We start from the raw sequence: 17,193 nt of genomic DNA on the forward strand, positions 1-17,193 counted from the left end.
CCAGCCCAAATATTTTCTTGCATATATGTATACACCACATGTATGAGTTGAGGTTTGCACCATCAACAAACTCTCATACTGGTTACTGTTATATCCGTTAGGCCAGAAAAAAACCTATATATATAGATATATATATATATTTAAAGTACATTGTTTATTTATTGTCCACACCTTTAACCCTATTATTGTATGATGTATGCTTTTTTTACTACATTAATTAGCTGTACTGATCCACCTCCTATATCTGATCCTGATCATCAGAGATGCAAGATGGCTTCATTCCTGTTATGAGTCTCTTCTACAGTGCTACTCTCACTTTGTTCATGATGCGATTCATAGAAACTGGTGAGTGATAAAGTGTCAGGCTGTCACGGCATAAAATGGTACATAGCGGACAAGTTATTATAGGGGAATCCTCAGCTTGGACCTCCAGCAATTTATGGGAGACAATGGCTGAAATGCTTGTATGGGTTGTGCTGCAGAAATTATAGAAATCATTTTTCAAAGTTCAGACTAGGTTAAAAAAAAGTTGCAATAATCACCCTCATTGATCCCCACAAATCCCATTCCCACTGGTCTCTAGTTCCTGGTCCTGAATATTTAAAACCCATTCTTTATTTGTTGTCCACACCTTTATCCCTATTATTGTACCATGTATACTGTTTTTATTACATATATTAGCTGTACTGATCCACTTCCAATAGTTGATCATGATCATCACAGATGCAAGATGGCTTCATTCCTGCAGATGTTATGTGCATCTTATATAATATACATGGAGTTCCCATTCACTTGTTGCCAAATTGTATTAGATTGATAATTTGCGTCTTATGTGTATATTTGAAACCCTTAGTTTTCTGCTCTACTTTTCCTTCATGGTTCCAGCTTCTATCATTATGGCTCATCTGGACATTTATAGATATGTAGGTATGTATAATTGGTAGTATGTGTCTTCATTCTAGACTAGCACTAACTGATGATCTAGTGTTAATGACTGGCCTAGAGAAATATTGTATAAAGAATGGATACTACGAATGGTGTTAATTTGTACTCGTAACTACACGAGAAATGCAGCTCCACACACTCCAGACGTCAAAACAAAACATTTTATATATATATTTTTTTATTTCTACTTTTCAATATGCAGACAGAGTGCAATCAAGTTAATGTACAAAAACAGACTAACAAACACCGGGATGACATTTCTTCCTCCTTCTCATTCCATACATGACACAGGGAATAACAAGAGGCAGAGCTTTTCGGAAGGAATATTAACAGGAATCAGACATAACGAGGGACACATTCACGGAAGTTGGTTTACCAGTGGTTTTGTCAATGCTCCTCTGGGTGGCCTGTAGTGGTAATGATTCATGGCCGACCACACAGGTATAGGATTTTCCAGAGTTCCAGGTCTCAATGCTTGGTATAGTCAATGTGCTATATAAGAAGTAGGATTTCTTGCCAGAAGAATAAGGCTCCAGCATAGGTTTAGTGGTCACGACATATCTATCTTCTACCTGGTCACTGCTTGTCCACTTGACCAGTATGTCTTCTGGATAGAAATGCTTAATCATACATGTCAATGTGACTGATTCTTTTCTATTTAGCTCATCTTGGTGTGGTGGGTAAAGTAAAACTGTGGGTGTCTGAGGTTCCTGGCCTAGAAGCAAAACAAAAGAATATATTGATGATTTTGACTGTATTATCAATGTACCATAATTTAATATTTGATATTATAAAAATGTTCTTGTCAAAGTTTGCTTTTATTGATGACATAAGATAATCCTATATTGGAGGCTGAGTAATATGAAAATTAATAAGGCTGAGCAATGACATAATTGTGACTAACCTATGAAAATATTTTATGTATACCAGGAAAAAAAATCTATTATACTTTGGAGATATACTCTAAAAGCATTACTTCCATGGTAGAATATGATGCCACCATATAGTGAATTTGACGATACAATGTGTGCAAACACAGGGGCTGTCCAGGATTATAAATACATAGGCTAGAAACAAAGCTACAATTTTATATGGGTTGTGCCTGGTATAACAGATTAGTCTTTTTAGGGCTAAAGGATTGTTCTCATGAGTGATCTTCAGGGGGGCAACTCTCCGCGACCTCCTGGCTTCCTCCTTGCCTTTGGACAGTTCAGACCAGTAACATATTTGCCCTGCTGGCTTCAATTGTGTGCTTTCCCATGCTGCAATCGGGAGCAGCTTTGCCTCTGTAGAACTTGAGCAGTGTATGGGCACTGGCGCTCACCAGATCCAGGAATCTGGCTAGCTTCAGAATATTGCTTGTATACTTAATAGGAAAAAAGATGGCAAGTGCCTGGAAACCAGCCACCTCTGATAGAATGCAGAAATGGCCAGTAACCTAGGCAAAGCGCCATAAGTTATGAAAAATAAAATCCCTCCCTTAATGAGAACAGGGGGATTTTTAATAAGAAGTAAATTGCAAAATTGCTTATTTTTAAAAAGCAATTCACTGTTTTACCCATTTATGAGAAAAAAAACCCTTTAAAAGGACTAAGCCTCAACCCCACACCCCTGTGGACTGCTGTGGCATTCTTTTTAGTAGAATGCAGCCATGTTTTTTTCTGAGGCTGGACAAACCTTTAAGAATAACACAAATAGTATAATTTAAACACGTCTTTAATACTTTTGGAAGAAGGATACAAGACACAGTCAAGCTTACCATTATCTTTCGCCAGGGTTATTTTCTTTGGAGAAGTAAGATCAGGATGTTTCACTCTGCACTCAAATGTCTTTGTTAGCCAGTCATCGGCACACACAGTCGCCGTGGCTTTGATTGAATATGCTCCATCTTTGTATATTTGGTCATCCAAAATGGTTTCAAGCTTGATGTCAGAGCCTAATTCATACCAGGTGACATCTAATCCTTCCACACTCATCATGTTGGAGATTACACAGGTGAGCGGTGCCTTCTTATTTAGAAAGATGCTCTCGAAAGATGGAGGAACAGCATAAACTTGGATAACACCAGGTGATGCTGATGATTCTGCAAGAGATAGAACATTTCTTACAATAAAAGAAGTTTAAAAATTTCTATTACCAATGATAAAGTACTGAACTTTCACTGTCTACTGTGGTGAACTATAACAAATTACAGATAAATGTCTTTGCAAAGACTCTAAAAATAATAAATTGTTATTTAACTTACCACAAGCTAGGGACTTGCTTAAATTCCTAATTTCAAAGAAGTCAGATGCAGAATGTTCTACTACACATGAGAAAATGGTGTCTTCATCCCAGTCCTTCTTAGGTACTGTCATAAATGAGCTTAAGACAAATTTTCCATCAGCATTTGTATTGGCTTTATCTGTCATGATGTTGAGGGTGGTCTCCACGTGGTTTATCAGCCACTTGACTTTGATATTGTTAGGATAGTAATTACTCATGATACACACAATTGTGCCATTACCATTCATATAGAGGTCTTCTTTTACAGGAGCAGCCATGGTCACTACTGGACTACAGGTTTTTATTGATTCTGAAATCAACAGATTTTGTACATTTGTCAATGCAAGTTCACTCTTGTTATCACAATTTCCATTGAAACAACTTAAGGGGGTTGGCCAACAGTTAAATAATGTTTTTTAAACATTAATTGATGAAAAATAATAATTAGAGGCATATTCACCCTCCATCACTCCAGCAGATTCAATGCAGACCACTTCTGAGACTTATTGGCAGCTGTCACATTTGGTTGGTCCAGAACTGCTGTATCTTGGGACTGACTGCAGAGTTCAGGTGCATAGAAGGGATGTTTTACCGATGACGTGCTGTCTTAGTCACCTGACCACCACAGCCAATTAGAGGTTACAACGGTGCTGGACTGCCAAATGGTGGAGACACCTCTTGCAGAGCTGGCAAAGACCTTGGAATTGGCCTGGCCACAAAGGTGCTGGAATGTGTGTGCCTCAGTTTATTATATTTGATCAATCCAATAATATTGGACAACAACTTTGAGATAGTGCCCATCAAGAGAGCTATAATATAGATGTGATGTTTCTTCAAAACATCAAAAGCCATGAATGTCATGTGCTTTTTTTATTACAAGTTTTTGGGTGGCATTTTTTTCTCTTGCACTTACGTTGTTTGTGAAATCACCTTTAAACTTAAATTTAATCATTTAATGAATCTTCAAAATGAAGAATGTCTCAACTAAAATTATTTTTAAACACTTTAGTTAAAAATAAAACTATCTGCCAGGTAGGAACTTCAAATTAAGGGCACACATCAGTTGGAATACCAAACCCCTATTTCTACTGCTCCAAACTATTACATCCCACTTTTGCTAACTAACATTACACTTGAAAGAATTTTATAGTTGTTAAAGATGCATTTTCTGTATTCCAAGGCACTGCACATAGTGGCAGAAGTTTCTATTAAGGGTGTCTCAAAATGGCCTCCTGAAAAAACAACCCAATATTTATACTCCCTTTAACAGAAATGCTTACTTAACACTCATCAATAGTAACAAAATCTGAGGACTATTTAACATCCTTACCATTTTTCACAAGTGCCAAAACCTTGGTGTTTAATGAATGCTTTGCCACACAGTAATATGGGTCAAGGTTGTTCCAGCTTTCACCCGTCACTTGGATTTGTGAGCTGGCTGCATAGCTACCACTGGATTGCAGTATTGATTTGTACATCTTCATGCCATTGGTAAAACTTTTATTGGACTTATCGTTCCAGCTGAAGTTAAGTGTATCAGGAAGGAAATCTCTGGCCAAACAACCAATGGTGATGGTAGATTCCTGAGACGTGCCGCAAGAAATGAGTGGAAAGAGAGATGGTGCCTGCTCTGTAGCTGAGAACACAAGCAAAAGGTGGAAGGAATGAATTCTTGGTTAGGAGGTGAAGTTTGCCTAAAGCTAAGAGGAGAAGGTTTGAAAAGAGCATCAGTTCATGTTAGTTGTAAATTAGGAGTTATAGCAACAAGTTAATGATAAGGACAGAACTACAACGTCATGGATAAGTTAGGAGTAGTAAGATCACAACCTATAGATAAATGTTACATAGGAAAACACTGCACCAGATGAAGGATTATAACTTCTGAGAAATTATATAGAACTATGTTAATTAAAATGCTGAAATGTGAATGATTTTATAGATCCCCAGTTTAGGTTATACCAGTCAGACGACGTTATATCACTGTACAGACAGCACAAGTTAATGTCATGTTTTAGCAGAAGTTATTTTCTACATTACACTACGCTACATCGTGGTGAGCCATGCAAACTTGTGCCTGTATTACCAGGCTATTTCTTTTATCTAGTGGATACATTGTTACAGAATTTTCATTCAATTAACTATTCGGCCTACAAGGCTTGAAAATGTCCAATTGCATAACTGTGTTCATACCTAATAAATCTGCAAACAAGTGCAATCACCGCCCTATTCCTTTTCTACCTAGCTGCCTCACCTCATGGATCAGAGGTCGGGACCCTCAGTTCTCCAGAGAGGTGCAATATCTCCATTGTAGTTCACTACCAAATATCTCCAGAAAGCAGGTAACTGGCCCTTATATTTCTATGGTCTACACCCTTGTACATTGTAACAGCTTATAAAACATCACTAACATACATGTTACCTAATCTTACACAGTTTGCCACCTGTTTTGCGCAGAATATTGCACTACAGATTAGCTATTTATATGTCCATATTCTTCTGACATTTGCTCCTTATTACAACGTGACAAAATGGCTGCTCAAAGTATGTGCACATATATGAGATGACATTACTGATTAGATCCTAAAATACCTGCTTTAATAATTTTCTGCTACTGTATATAGTCATACATCTACATTCTGCTCAATTACATAGGCTAAGATTCTAGTGCTGCCAGATGCTGAATGTCATTTTTGGTAAGTATTACATTAATACCTAGAGTTTGCAACCAGCTGTAATGTATTACTAGTAATACCTAACCAACGATCCAATACTGATCCAATGAGGGACACCTATGGTATATTTAGTCTATTAGTCTACATTATGGATCCCTGCACTGCTCCTGTTATTTTGCTCCTATAATCCCTATTATCCCTAGAGACTGCATTCATTCCATTCATCCTGTCTTCTATCTGATCATCCATACTATTCTGCTATATTGGGCCTATATATTATTCTGCCATGCTGCTTGCCTGCTCTGCTTCCTGGCATACTATACTATACCTGCTGTTCCTTCTAAGTTATGCTTTCTGCTGTCCTGTATGATAATTTGTTTGGTTTCTGCTTGTATATTGTCCCCGTGATGTACAGTACCTGTGATGCTTTCTTCTAAGCTATTTTTTTACATACCGTGGTTTCTTCTATAGTGTACCTGTGACGCTTTATTCTAAGCTATGCTGTGTTTCTGCTATATTGTACCTGTTATGCTTTCTTCTATACTGCACCATACACTATGGTTTCTGATATACTGTACCTGCTCTACTTTCTTTTATACTGTCTTGTAAACACTGTGATTTCTGCTATACTGTACATTACCTGTTTTGCTTTCTTGTAAGATGTACTGTGTAACTTATGGTTTCTGCTATTTTTGCTATTCTGTGGCTGCAGTGAATTTCTCTCAGCTGTACTGTATGTGCTTTGTCTTTTGTTGAGCTAGATTGTACCAGCTATGCATTCTACTGAGCGGTGATATACTGAATAAGATTACTGAGCTGTACTATACCAGAAAAGCTTTTTACTAAACATGCTATGCTTTCTGCCAAGATTTAGAACAGTTGTTTTGATTTTGCTAAACTATAACGTACCTGCTAAACATCTTCTGAGCTGTACTGCACCTGCTATGCTATGTACCATACTATACTTGCTGTACTGGCTATGCTTTCTATCAAGGTGCACTGGACCTGCTGTGCTATGTACCATACTATATTTGCTGTACTGGCTATGCTTTCCATCAAGGTGTACTGTACCTGCTGTGCTATATACCATACTGTACTTGCTGTACTGGCTATGGTTTCTATCAAGGTGTACTGTACCTGCTTTGCTATATACCATACTGTACTTGCTGTATTGGCTATGCTTTCTATCAAGGTGTACTGTACATGCTGTGCTATATACCATGTTGTACTTGCTGTACTGGCTTTGCTATCAAGCTGTACTGCACCTGCTGTGTTATATACCATACTGGACTTGCTGTACTGGCTATGCTATCAAGCTGTACTGCACATGCTGTGCTGTATGCCATAGTGTACTTACTATACTGGCTTTGCTTTTTATAAAGCTGTACTGTACTTACTATGCTTTCCCTTGAGCTGTACTGTAACTGATATGCTTTCCTCTGAGCTGTATTGTACCTGCTATGTAGTTTGCTGTGCTGTACTGTACCTTCTATATTGTACCTCCTATACTGAACTAACTATGCTTTATTCTGAGCTGTATTATTATTATGCTTTCTATTGAGCTGTACTGTACTGACTATGCTTCCCATCAAGCTGAACTGTATCTGCTATGATTTTTGTCTTGCTGTACTGGCTATGCTTTCTATCAAGGTGTACTGTACCTGCTGTGCTATATAACATACTGTACTTGCCGTACTGGCTATGCTTTCTATCAAGGTGTACCTGTACCTGCTGTGCTATATACCATATTGTACTTGCTGTACTGGCTATGCCATCAAGCTGTACTGCACCTGCTGTGCTATATACGATACTGGACTTGCTGTACTGGCTATGCTATCAAGCTGTACTGCACATGCTGTGCTATATGCCATAGTGTACTTACTATACTGGCTTTGCTTTTTATAAAGCTGTACTGTACCTACTATGCTTTCCCTTGAGCTGTACTGTAGCTGATATGCTTTCCTCTGAGCTGTATTGTACCTGCTATGTAGTTTGCTGTGCTGTACTGTACCTTCTATATTGTACCTCCAATACTGAACTGACTATGCTTTATTCTGAGCTGTATTATTATTATGCTTTCTATTGAGCTGTACTGTACTGACTATGCTTCCCATCAAGCTGAACTGTATCTGCTATGATTTTTGTCTTGCTGTACTGGCTATGCTTTCTATCAAGGTGTACTGTACCTGCTGTGCTATATACCATACTGTACTTGCAGTACTGGCTATGCTTTCTATCAAGGTGTACTGTACCTGCTGTGCTATATACCATACTGTACTTGCTGTACTGGCTATGCTTTCTATCAAGGTGTACTGTACCTGCTGTGCTATATACCATACTGTACTTGCCGTACTGGCTATGCTTTCTATCAAGGTGTACTGTACCTGCAGTGCTATATATCATACTGTACTTGCCGTACTGGCTATGCTTTCTATCAAGGTGTACTGTACCTGCAGTGCTATATACCATACTGTACTTGCCGTACTGGCTATGCTTTCTATCAAGGTGTACTGTACCTGCAGTGCTATATACCATACTGTACTTGCTGTATTGGCTATGCTTTCTATCAAGGTGTACCTGTACCTGCTGTGCTATATACCATATTGTACTTGCTGTACTGGCTATGCCATCAAGCTGTACTGCACCTGCTGTGCTATATACCATACTGGACTTGCTGTACTGGCTATGCTATCAAGCTGTACTGCACATGCTGTGCTATATGCCATAGTGTACTTAATATACTGGCTTTGCTTTTTATAAAGCTGTACTGTACCTACTATGCTTTCCCCTGAGCTGTACTGTAATTGCTATGTTTTCCTCTGAGTCGTATTGTACCTGCTATGTAGTTTGCTGCACTGTACTGTACCTTCTATACTGTACCTGCTATACTGAACTGACTATGCTTTTTGCTGAGCTGTATTATTATTATGATTTCTATTGAGCTATACTGTACTGACTATGCTTCCTATCAAGCTGAACTGTACTTGGTATGATTTTGGTATTTTTGTTGAGCCTTACTGTACCTGCTATACTGAACTACCTATGCTTTTTCCTGAGCTGTACTGTCCTGGACATGCTTTCTACTGAGCTATATTGTTTTAGCTATGCTTTCTATCAAGCTATACTGTGCCTGCTATGGTTTTTTCTGAACCTTACTGCACTTACTATAGTTATCTGGCTATGCTTTCTTCTGAGCTTTACTATAATGACTGCGCTTTCTGCTTAGCTGTATTATATCGGCTATGTTTTCTATCATGCTGTACTGTACCTGCTATGCTTTCTGATGAGCTGAGCTTTACCTGATATACTGAACTAGTTATCCTTTCTGCTGAGCTATATGGTACTAGCTATGCTTTCTATCTCGCTGTACTGTACTTGCAATGCTTTATACTAAGCTGTAATGTAACTGCTAGGCTGTTTATTGTTTTGTATTGTACATGCTATGCTTTATGCTAAGCTGTATTGTAAGTGCTATGCTGCTTGCTGAGTTGCACTGTTCCGGCTATGCCATTATCTCTACTGTACCTGCTATACTGAACTGGTTATGCTTTCTCTTGAGCTGTACTGTACTTTCTGCAAGGCTGTAGTATACCTGCTATGCTTTCAGCCAAGCTATATTATGCCTGCTATGGAATTTGCAAAGCTTTACAGTACCTACTATACTGAACCACCTATACTTACTGTAGAGCTGTACTGTACTGGCTCTGCTTTGTGCTGAGCTGTACAGTAATGGCTATGCTTTCTAGCACTCTGTGCTGTACTTGCTATACTTTATGCTGCTCTGAGCTATACCTGCTATGCTATTAACTGCACTGTAGCTGCTATGCTTTCTGCAAATAAGTACTGTTCCCATTATGTTTTCTGCTGAACTATACTGCTATCCCTACTGCCCAGCTTTACTGTAACTGCTAATTATCATACAGTATTTTTTATGCTTTCTGCCAAGCTGAATTTTAGCTGCTATGCATTTGCTAAACTGTACTGTACTGGCTATACCTTCGGCTGATCTGTAGGTACCTGCTATTCCTTCTGGTAAGCTATGCTGTACACGCTGCGCTTTCAGCCTAGTTGAAATACTAGCAATACTACTGTTAAGCTAGTATGGAAAATATGTATATACTGTATAATAAGCTAAGAGTAATCAGAATAACACTGCATATACAGTGCGTGAAGAATGTATGCTAAGCTATAATCGCTTTCTGCTAATCTGAAAACATTCATCAGCCAGATTCTTACAAGGTACATACTAATCTATGTATAGATACACAATTAATACTACTATAGTAATACTAATACACATATACAAAATAAATGTTAATGTTCATAACGGAAAACATTGAAATATACTGCAGTATGCAGTATGAAATAGGACATATGCTGATATGAAACCTTCCTTAACTAATGTTATTCTAGACTAAATGGTATCAAAAGTAATAAAACAAACCTAAAATGTTGACAAAACCATATACAGGGTCATTGCAAATTGTGTGTGAAAAATGTGTATAAATGTACAAACACACATACTCTCTCTCTCTCTCTATACATATATATATATATATATATATATATATATATATACACACGTACTGCATATATGAACTTAAAAACTTGAATATCAATAAAATAAATAAGAATATGGGGATGCGTGAAATTCGAATATGGACATAAAGTAAAATATGTTCAACATTCAGCAGTTAAACAATCATGCATGATAAATAGTATAAACATTATTATAACTATTATTATGAAAGATATATATACTGTATATATGTATACATGTATAAATGCATTAAATTAACCTATGTTACTGTAACTATGTTACTATATATATATACATATACAAATATACACTTATATATCTATGTATATTAGAATCCATAGCATTTAACAAAGTAAAGGAATATAGGAATATTTACATGATAAAAATATATACACTCAAATATATACATTTTTAATGTTAACATATATAAGGTTAACTTAATGCATTTAAATTTATATATATATATTTATATATAAATGTATTTGTTTAACCTTAAATATGTTACCATTTAAAGTGTATATATTTGTATGTTCATATTTTTATAAAATTATAAAATTAATTAAATGATATTTATTTTAATATATGTGCTGTATATAGATATTTAAATATATATATATATGTATATATTAACAAATAGCATTTAATAAAGTACAGAAATATCAGGAATATTTACATGATAAAATATACATATTTATTTATATAAACACTGACATATTTAAGGTTAATCTAATAGATCTTAATTTATAAGCTTTTTTAGTTTTTTTATTAAGCTTTTGACTACTAACTAAAAAATTGCTAATTACTGTTTTAATGTTCTATTAATTTGCAAGAAAAGATTTATAGGCATTTAGGGAAATTAATCAGCTGAAAATAAAATCTAGGGCGGCATTGTTTTTCTCGATCCCTGCCAGCTGTGAGCAGGGAGTCACCGGAGTGTGACTTTCATACCCAATAATAGAGACCGAAACTAGATGAAAAGCACATCTGGAGGCTTCGGTTACCACCCAAATCACCTGCTAGTTTCCCTTCCCCATTTTATGGAACAGAAATTTAAGATAATTTTATCTCAATATTAAAAACTCAAGTTTGGAAGAAATTTATTTTGTAATGCTGTATTATATATTATTAAAGGTAGCATATTATTTCAGATGAGTAAATTAGTCTATATGCTCTTAAATTACAAGTTTGATCATAATTACTTATAGAAAGTTGTAATAGTGCTTACATTATATAAAATCAAATAAGGTAATTCTATTGATCTGAAATAATCATATAAGGCCCTGAAAACTAAACTACTATCATAGAAAAAACATTTTGTTATATTTAAAGTCCTGTCAAAAAGTAAACATATTATTAAATACTTAATTTTTTACATTTATTTTTACAAATTAAACTGAATCATAAGTTTCTCCCTAGTTTATATAACTGCCTTACGTTATATATCTTACATGTTCAGTGACTAAATTTTGAAACCATTATCAATATAGGCACACCATCAAAGTAATACATAGGGTAGTTTTAAGTGAAAAGTTAATATTTGTACAGTATAAATAATTGCAACATAGACTTAATTATGTGTTTATAGAAAAACTACAATTATTAAAAATAATCCTTAAAAATTAGTTATCTTACCTGATGTTCGCCGTGACCATGATGCCTTGTCCATTGTAGCCATAGTATAGTAGCACAATAAAACTCTAAACTCACATTATACACAATTCTATCTACTATGCACAAGGTTACATTACTTAATTTCCTAGTTTTTCCTCCACAGACTTTGAAAAGTACAGACTAGACCTAAAGATTTTCAGAGTAGTTTCAATACAACATATTAAAATATAATTTAGTAAGTTGCCTAAAAGTCGAATTCCATAATTTAAAATTAATACGAATCAAACTCTAAAATCACAGTAAGAAAAACAACACAGAATTCTACCAAAACTATCAATATTTCTCTTTATGATTTTTATGAATTTTAGTATTACATTTTTTAAAAAGTACTTTATGACATAAGAAAAGAAAAATTTTACCTGATGTGACTGTGACCATTTGTCCTGGTCCCCAGATATCGAAAGCCCAGCTCACAGTGTTACTATTAATTGTGTCATCTTTACATTATTTCCCTCAGACACTCAAAACAGTCTAATATGATCATAAAAATATATCTAAAAAAAATCTAAAAATCTAATTTCAAACTGTAACAGGCTAAAAAACAATAGATTAGTGAACCTAGGCATAATAAATCATTTAAACTTAATTTATTTTTTCTTAAAAGAAATGAGAATAAGTCATCACATTTTCAACAAAAAATGATAAAAGGAGAAAGATTTTCTTACCTGATGTTACGGTGACCAGGGTCCCGGGACCCCATATATCGAAGTAGTCACAGTGAGACAAACAGCTCTCACTAGATGGCAAATACTGCTTGACTTACCCCTTAGTGGCTACTCAGTGACTTTTACTATAACACTGCATATATCAAAGCATGATATGGAATTTTTGTAATTTAATATTACAAAGTATAATGAGGTCCATAAATAACAGTAATATACATACGTTATCATATACAATTCTAGTCAGTGTTAACTTGTATAAATGCCTCATTTAAGTGTAAAACACCATATAAAAAACATACAATACCAACAGAAGGAAACATAAATGTTAAAAAAAATGTGCTGCCTAAAGTTACTTTAACTTGGACCCCAAATGCTAAAGTTAAGAAAAATCACATCGCAAAATGTGATATTTTCCCTAAATGGACAATTAAGTCTTCCTGCCTAATAAACGCCTTGTCTACGTGCCATATACCTACTTATTTGACAGGTAAGACTAATTCTTTTTGACATTAGCGATATCACATACATTTTGCCAGATATCAAAAAAAGAGAAAAAGCAGAATATTTACCAGATGTGACGGTCACGAGAGTTCCTGGTCCCCATTTATCAAAAAAGTAGTACACTATGACAAATCTAGCTTCTTGCCTTTATAAGAACTTTTTTAAGAATAATGTTTTTTGCAATCTGTGAAAACTGCATGGCCAGCCGGCCCTTTCCCCTCCCTTAACCTATCCCACAAGGCTTTGAAATAAGAGATCAGGTCACAAACAAGCTTTCTCTTTTTTTTTCAATACTGAATGAGATGGTAATAGAGAAGAATCATGACAGATTGAGTGCTTTACAAGCAATGGCCCAGATTCATCAAGACTGCTGTAGCTCATGCACGTGCTAGGCCAGTCTTAATAGAGTACAAAGTGCCAAATTCATTAAGAGGCCCTTGCTGCATAATGAATCGACAAATCTCATGCCTTTGTGTGCGGCACCAAAAATGCTACTCCGGTCAGGGACAGGAGTAACATTTCTGGCATACAAAGTGCCGTAACTTGTACTTAATTGAATGGGAGGAAGTGGCCATGCCAGATTCCTCTCGTCTTCTCCCCAACTCTGCCTATCTATTGTGCTTGTTCGAAATGGCGCAAAAATGTGAAAGTCGCAATATTTTTACGCAACTCAGTGTTGTGCAAAAATGTAGTGCTTTTCAAAGCTTTTACACTACTTCCCTGGAGTAAAAACTTTGATGAACTCTCCCCATAGTGTCTATAAACATTAAAAAGATTTTCCACTACTAATTTAACCCTCTTTCATATGTACTAACTCTTCCTAATAATCAGCTTTGTAATATAATTTATTAATGGGCTTCTTCTGTAAGCTCATCTCTAAGTGGGTCATATAGTACTCTGTTGTGATGTCGCCACTATCACTTCCGATATGCGGACTGGAGTCGGATAATTTGACTTTACTCTCCTTCTCTGTCTGGGTCCTGACAATGCTTTGGAGTGCCATCCCTTCAGCTATCAAGTGCTGTGATGTGCTGCTAATAGTTTGAAAGCATACCACAAGGCTTGTCAACTGAAGGGAGCACACTCCAAAGCTTCGGTACTGTCAGTCCCAAGCATGGTTAACCTCAGATCAGGCTTCACTCTCCTTCTCTGCCTGGATCCTGCTGAAGCTTTTCAGTGCCATCATTTCAGCTGACAAGCGGTCATGGAGTGACTAGGGACTGTGGGAACCTACCCAATCCCTCCAACTAAAGACGCCCTAGTCTGTCCCTGCCCCCCGGATTACTCCTGAAGGTGGAGATGCCCTGTTCACATGCCTTGCTACAGTGAAAAGCAAAAGAGTAGCAATGTATTGAAATTTTGATCTTCAGGTTCCATATCTCACTATCCACTACAGCTTTGATCATGAAACAAACATTTTATAGACAATCATCTTGGCTTTCTCATACATAAATTTGACTTGCAACTATCTATATGATTAGTTATGCAGATTCTTGTCATGTCACTTTATTGTGTTTCGTCCCTGGTGGTGGTGTTTCGTCCCTGGTGGTGGAAACATATTTTTCTTCCTGAATACTACAAAATACAAACTGTTCTCATATTCTCTAATAGCTCAGTGTATTATTAGGTTGATTCCCAAGTGCAAGGTAATTGGTTCGAATTGAAGAACAGCCATGAAGTTGATTTCCCAGAAAAATAGAAACAGCGTCATCCAGCTTATCGATAGTTGTCTCTTGGTCAATAAAATTGCCAATCTGCATCATATGAGTATCAAGACAGCTGGAAGAATACAAAATGAAGTCCCTCCATCCATTCAGAAACCAAAAGGTGGACATCCAGCAAAATATCATACTCAAAAAGTTGTCTCACCCCAAGGTCTATCAGTTCTGAAGCGACAAACACGGCAATGGAGGTGGCTCATATTCTTCATAATAGTGAAATCACAGATATTGATGCAAGCACTATGCGACACACATTAATTACACAAGTCTGGAATGGTGGCCAAAAAAAAGGTGACGAAGCCTCAACTTCAATATTGTCATAAGAAGCATTGTTTCGAATTTGGAAACAAGTTTGAAAAGTGGACATTTAAAAATTTGAAACTGGTGACTTTGAGCGATGACATGAAAGTCAATAAACTAGGCTCTGATAGGTGCAAATGAGTCTGAAAGAAACAAGGGAAAAACGGGCCAATGGATTGAGAAATTGAAGGAATTGTCAAGTTTGGTGGAGGTATCCAAAGCCTTTCATATCCAAAGGCATTGGATACTTGACCAGGATCGATGGTGGTCTCAATGCTAAGCTATATGTGAGTATCCCACAACATGAGTTACTTCATACACTCGAGTACTATAAGTATGAAAAGGATGGCATAGTTATAGGTATAAGCAGGTTCACAGGATGCAGTGACAAGACGCGAGACTGGGTGTTGTTTTGAAAAGTAACCTTTATAAACTGTAGCCGCTAGGGCTATATGGAACAACCAAAAAGGGGTAACACCAATTGTCCTCGCAGGGACTCAACAACAATTAAACACTTTTCTTTAACGAGAATGCGTCTATTCCGGCAAGGTCGGTTACAATAGGGCCACGAAACGGCCAATTACGGGTCCTTATTCCCTAAAGTCAACTTATCCGTCCTGACGTCCCTCGGTGTAGCTGATGTGGCTGCTCTGACGTCGCAGCCGCTGGGCCCAGCTGCTGAGGATCTGTCGTCATCTTCAGGCGTTTCAGCACCCAGGAGGAGTTGGGGTGTTATGAGTTCATTTTCCCCTTCACCATTGAGGTCTGATGAACTCCCTCTTCTGGTGAAGGAAGATAGTGAGGCTGATTACCAAGCACCTGAGCTGGGAGAGGATGACTGGGCGACGGGGATCTCTGACTGGATATAAGGCAGCCAACGCCCTTCTGCCTCGCTGGTGATTCTCTGTGGAATTCTAGGAGACCAGTCTGATTCCTGCTCCTCAAAAGCTAAGTTTTCTGCTTTGCCTTTTTGCATTTGTGTTTTGGTTTTAGTTTGCCTTGCTTTTCTGGATTCTGCCATTCCCTGCTGGGGTGAGCTGAATTCCTTTTTGCTTTTTTGCTCTGTCTTCAGAAAATACCTGAGTACTGACATAGTCTTTTTGAAGCCTAGCGTCTTCAGGGCCTTTTTCCCTGTCAGTCTGTTGGCTCTTATTTTGATAGGGTTTTTCACGGATTGCAGACAGCAGCTTTCCTATCCTGTCCTATCTAGTTAGCTTGGGCCCCATCATTTGCTCAGTCTATCCTTCTATCTGTATTAGTGTTTTTTCTTCTTGCTTCACCGTCATTATATGTTGGGGGCTGCCTATTGTTTTGGGGTCTGCTCTGGGGCAGTTTAGATTTCCCTTTCTGTCTTTAGGCTATTTAGCTCTCCAGCTGTGATCGAGGGGTCTAGGGCACCGTATGAACCCCCCATGGCTACTGCTGTTGTTGTTGTTGATAGGTTCAGGGGTCTGCAATCCGATAGCTGCCAACTTCTCTGGTTTTCTGGACTTAGCTAGCATTTCTGTTTTTGCCTCCTACGGTGACTCATTCATAACAGAATCACCAGCCATACCGCAGATCCTAGGGTACTCAATAGCAGGAAAGAATTTAAAAAAAAAAAAAAAGTGTGTATATTTTTTCCTCTATATCTCTGAGGCCGTAGGGGGAATTTTTTTTTTCTCTCAATGGAGATAAAGCAATTGTCTGATCGTGTGGAGCAGCTCGCTGCGGAAGTGCGGGGAATTTCCGCCTACCTTGCTCATTCACATGCTGCTGAACCAAAGATCCCTACTCCTGATGTGTTTTTTGGGGATCGGTCTAAATTTTTGAATTTCAAAAATAATTGTAAATTATTTTTTGCCTTGAAGCCTAACTCGTCAGGGAGCTCCACGCAGCAGGTTAAAATTGTCATCTCTTTGCTGTGTGGCGAT

General features: G+C 37.2%; 1 gene segment (V, D, J or C); it reads right to left on the bottom strand.

Moving 5' to 3' along the window:
* Positions 1 to 1,105: 1,105 nt before the first annotated feature.
* Positions 1,106 to 17,193, bottom strand: part of LOC141089201 (immunoglobulin heavy constant mu-like) — a 130,871-nt gene continuing 114,783 nt past the window's right edge. Inside the window, 5 exon segments of the C gene segment in view lie at positions 1,106 to 1,660; positions 2,705 to 3,028; positions 3,191 to 3,520; positions 4,541 to 4,846; positions 12,759 to 12,829. Coding sequence covers positions 1,272 to 1,660; positions 2,705 to 3,028; positions 3,191 to 3,520; positions 4,541 to 4,846; positions 12,759 to 12,829 — 1,420 coding nt within the window.

The sequence above is a fragment of the Dendrobates tinctorius genome, unplaced genomic scaffold, assembly GCF_039654945.1.
Source record: "Dendrobates tinctorius isolate UK_male_01 unplaced genomic scaffold, ASM3965494v1 ptg000044l, whole genome shotgun sequence".
Classification (NCBI taxonomy): Eukaryota; Metazoa; Chordata; class Amphibia; order Anura; family Dendrobatidae; genus Dendrobates; species Dendrobates tinctorius.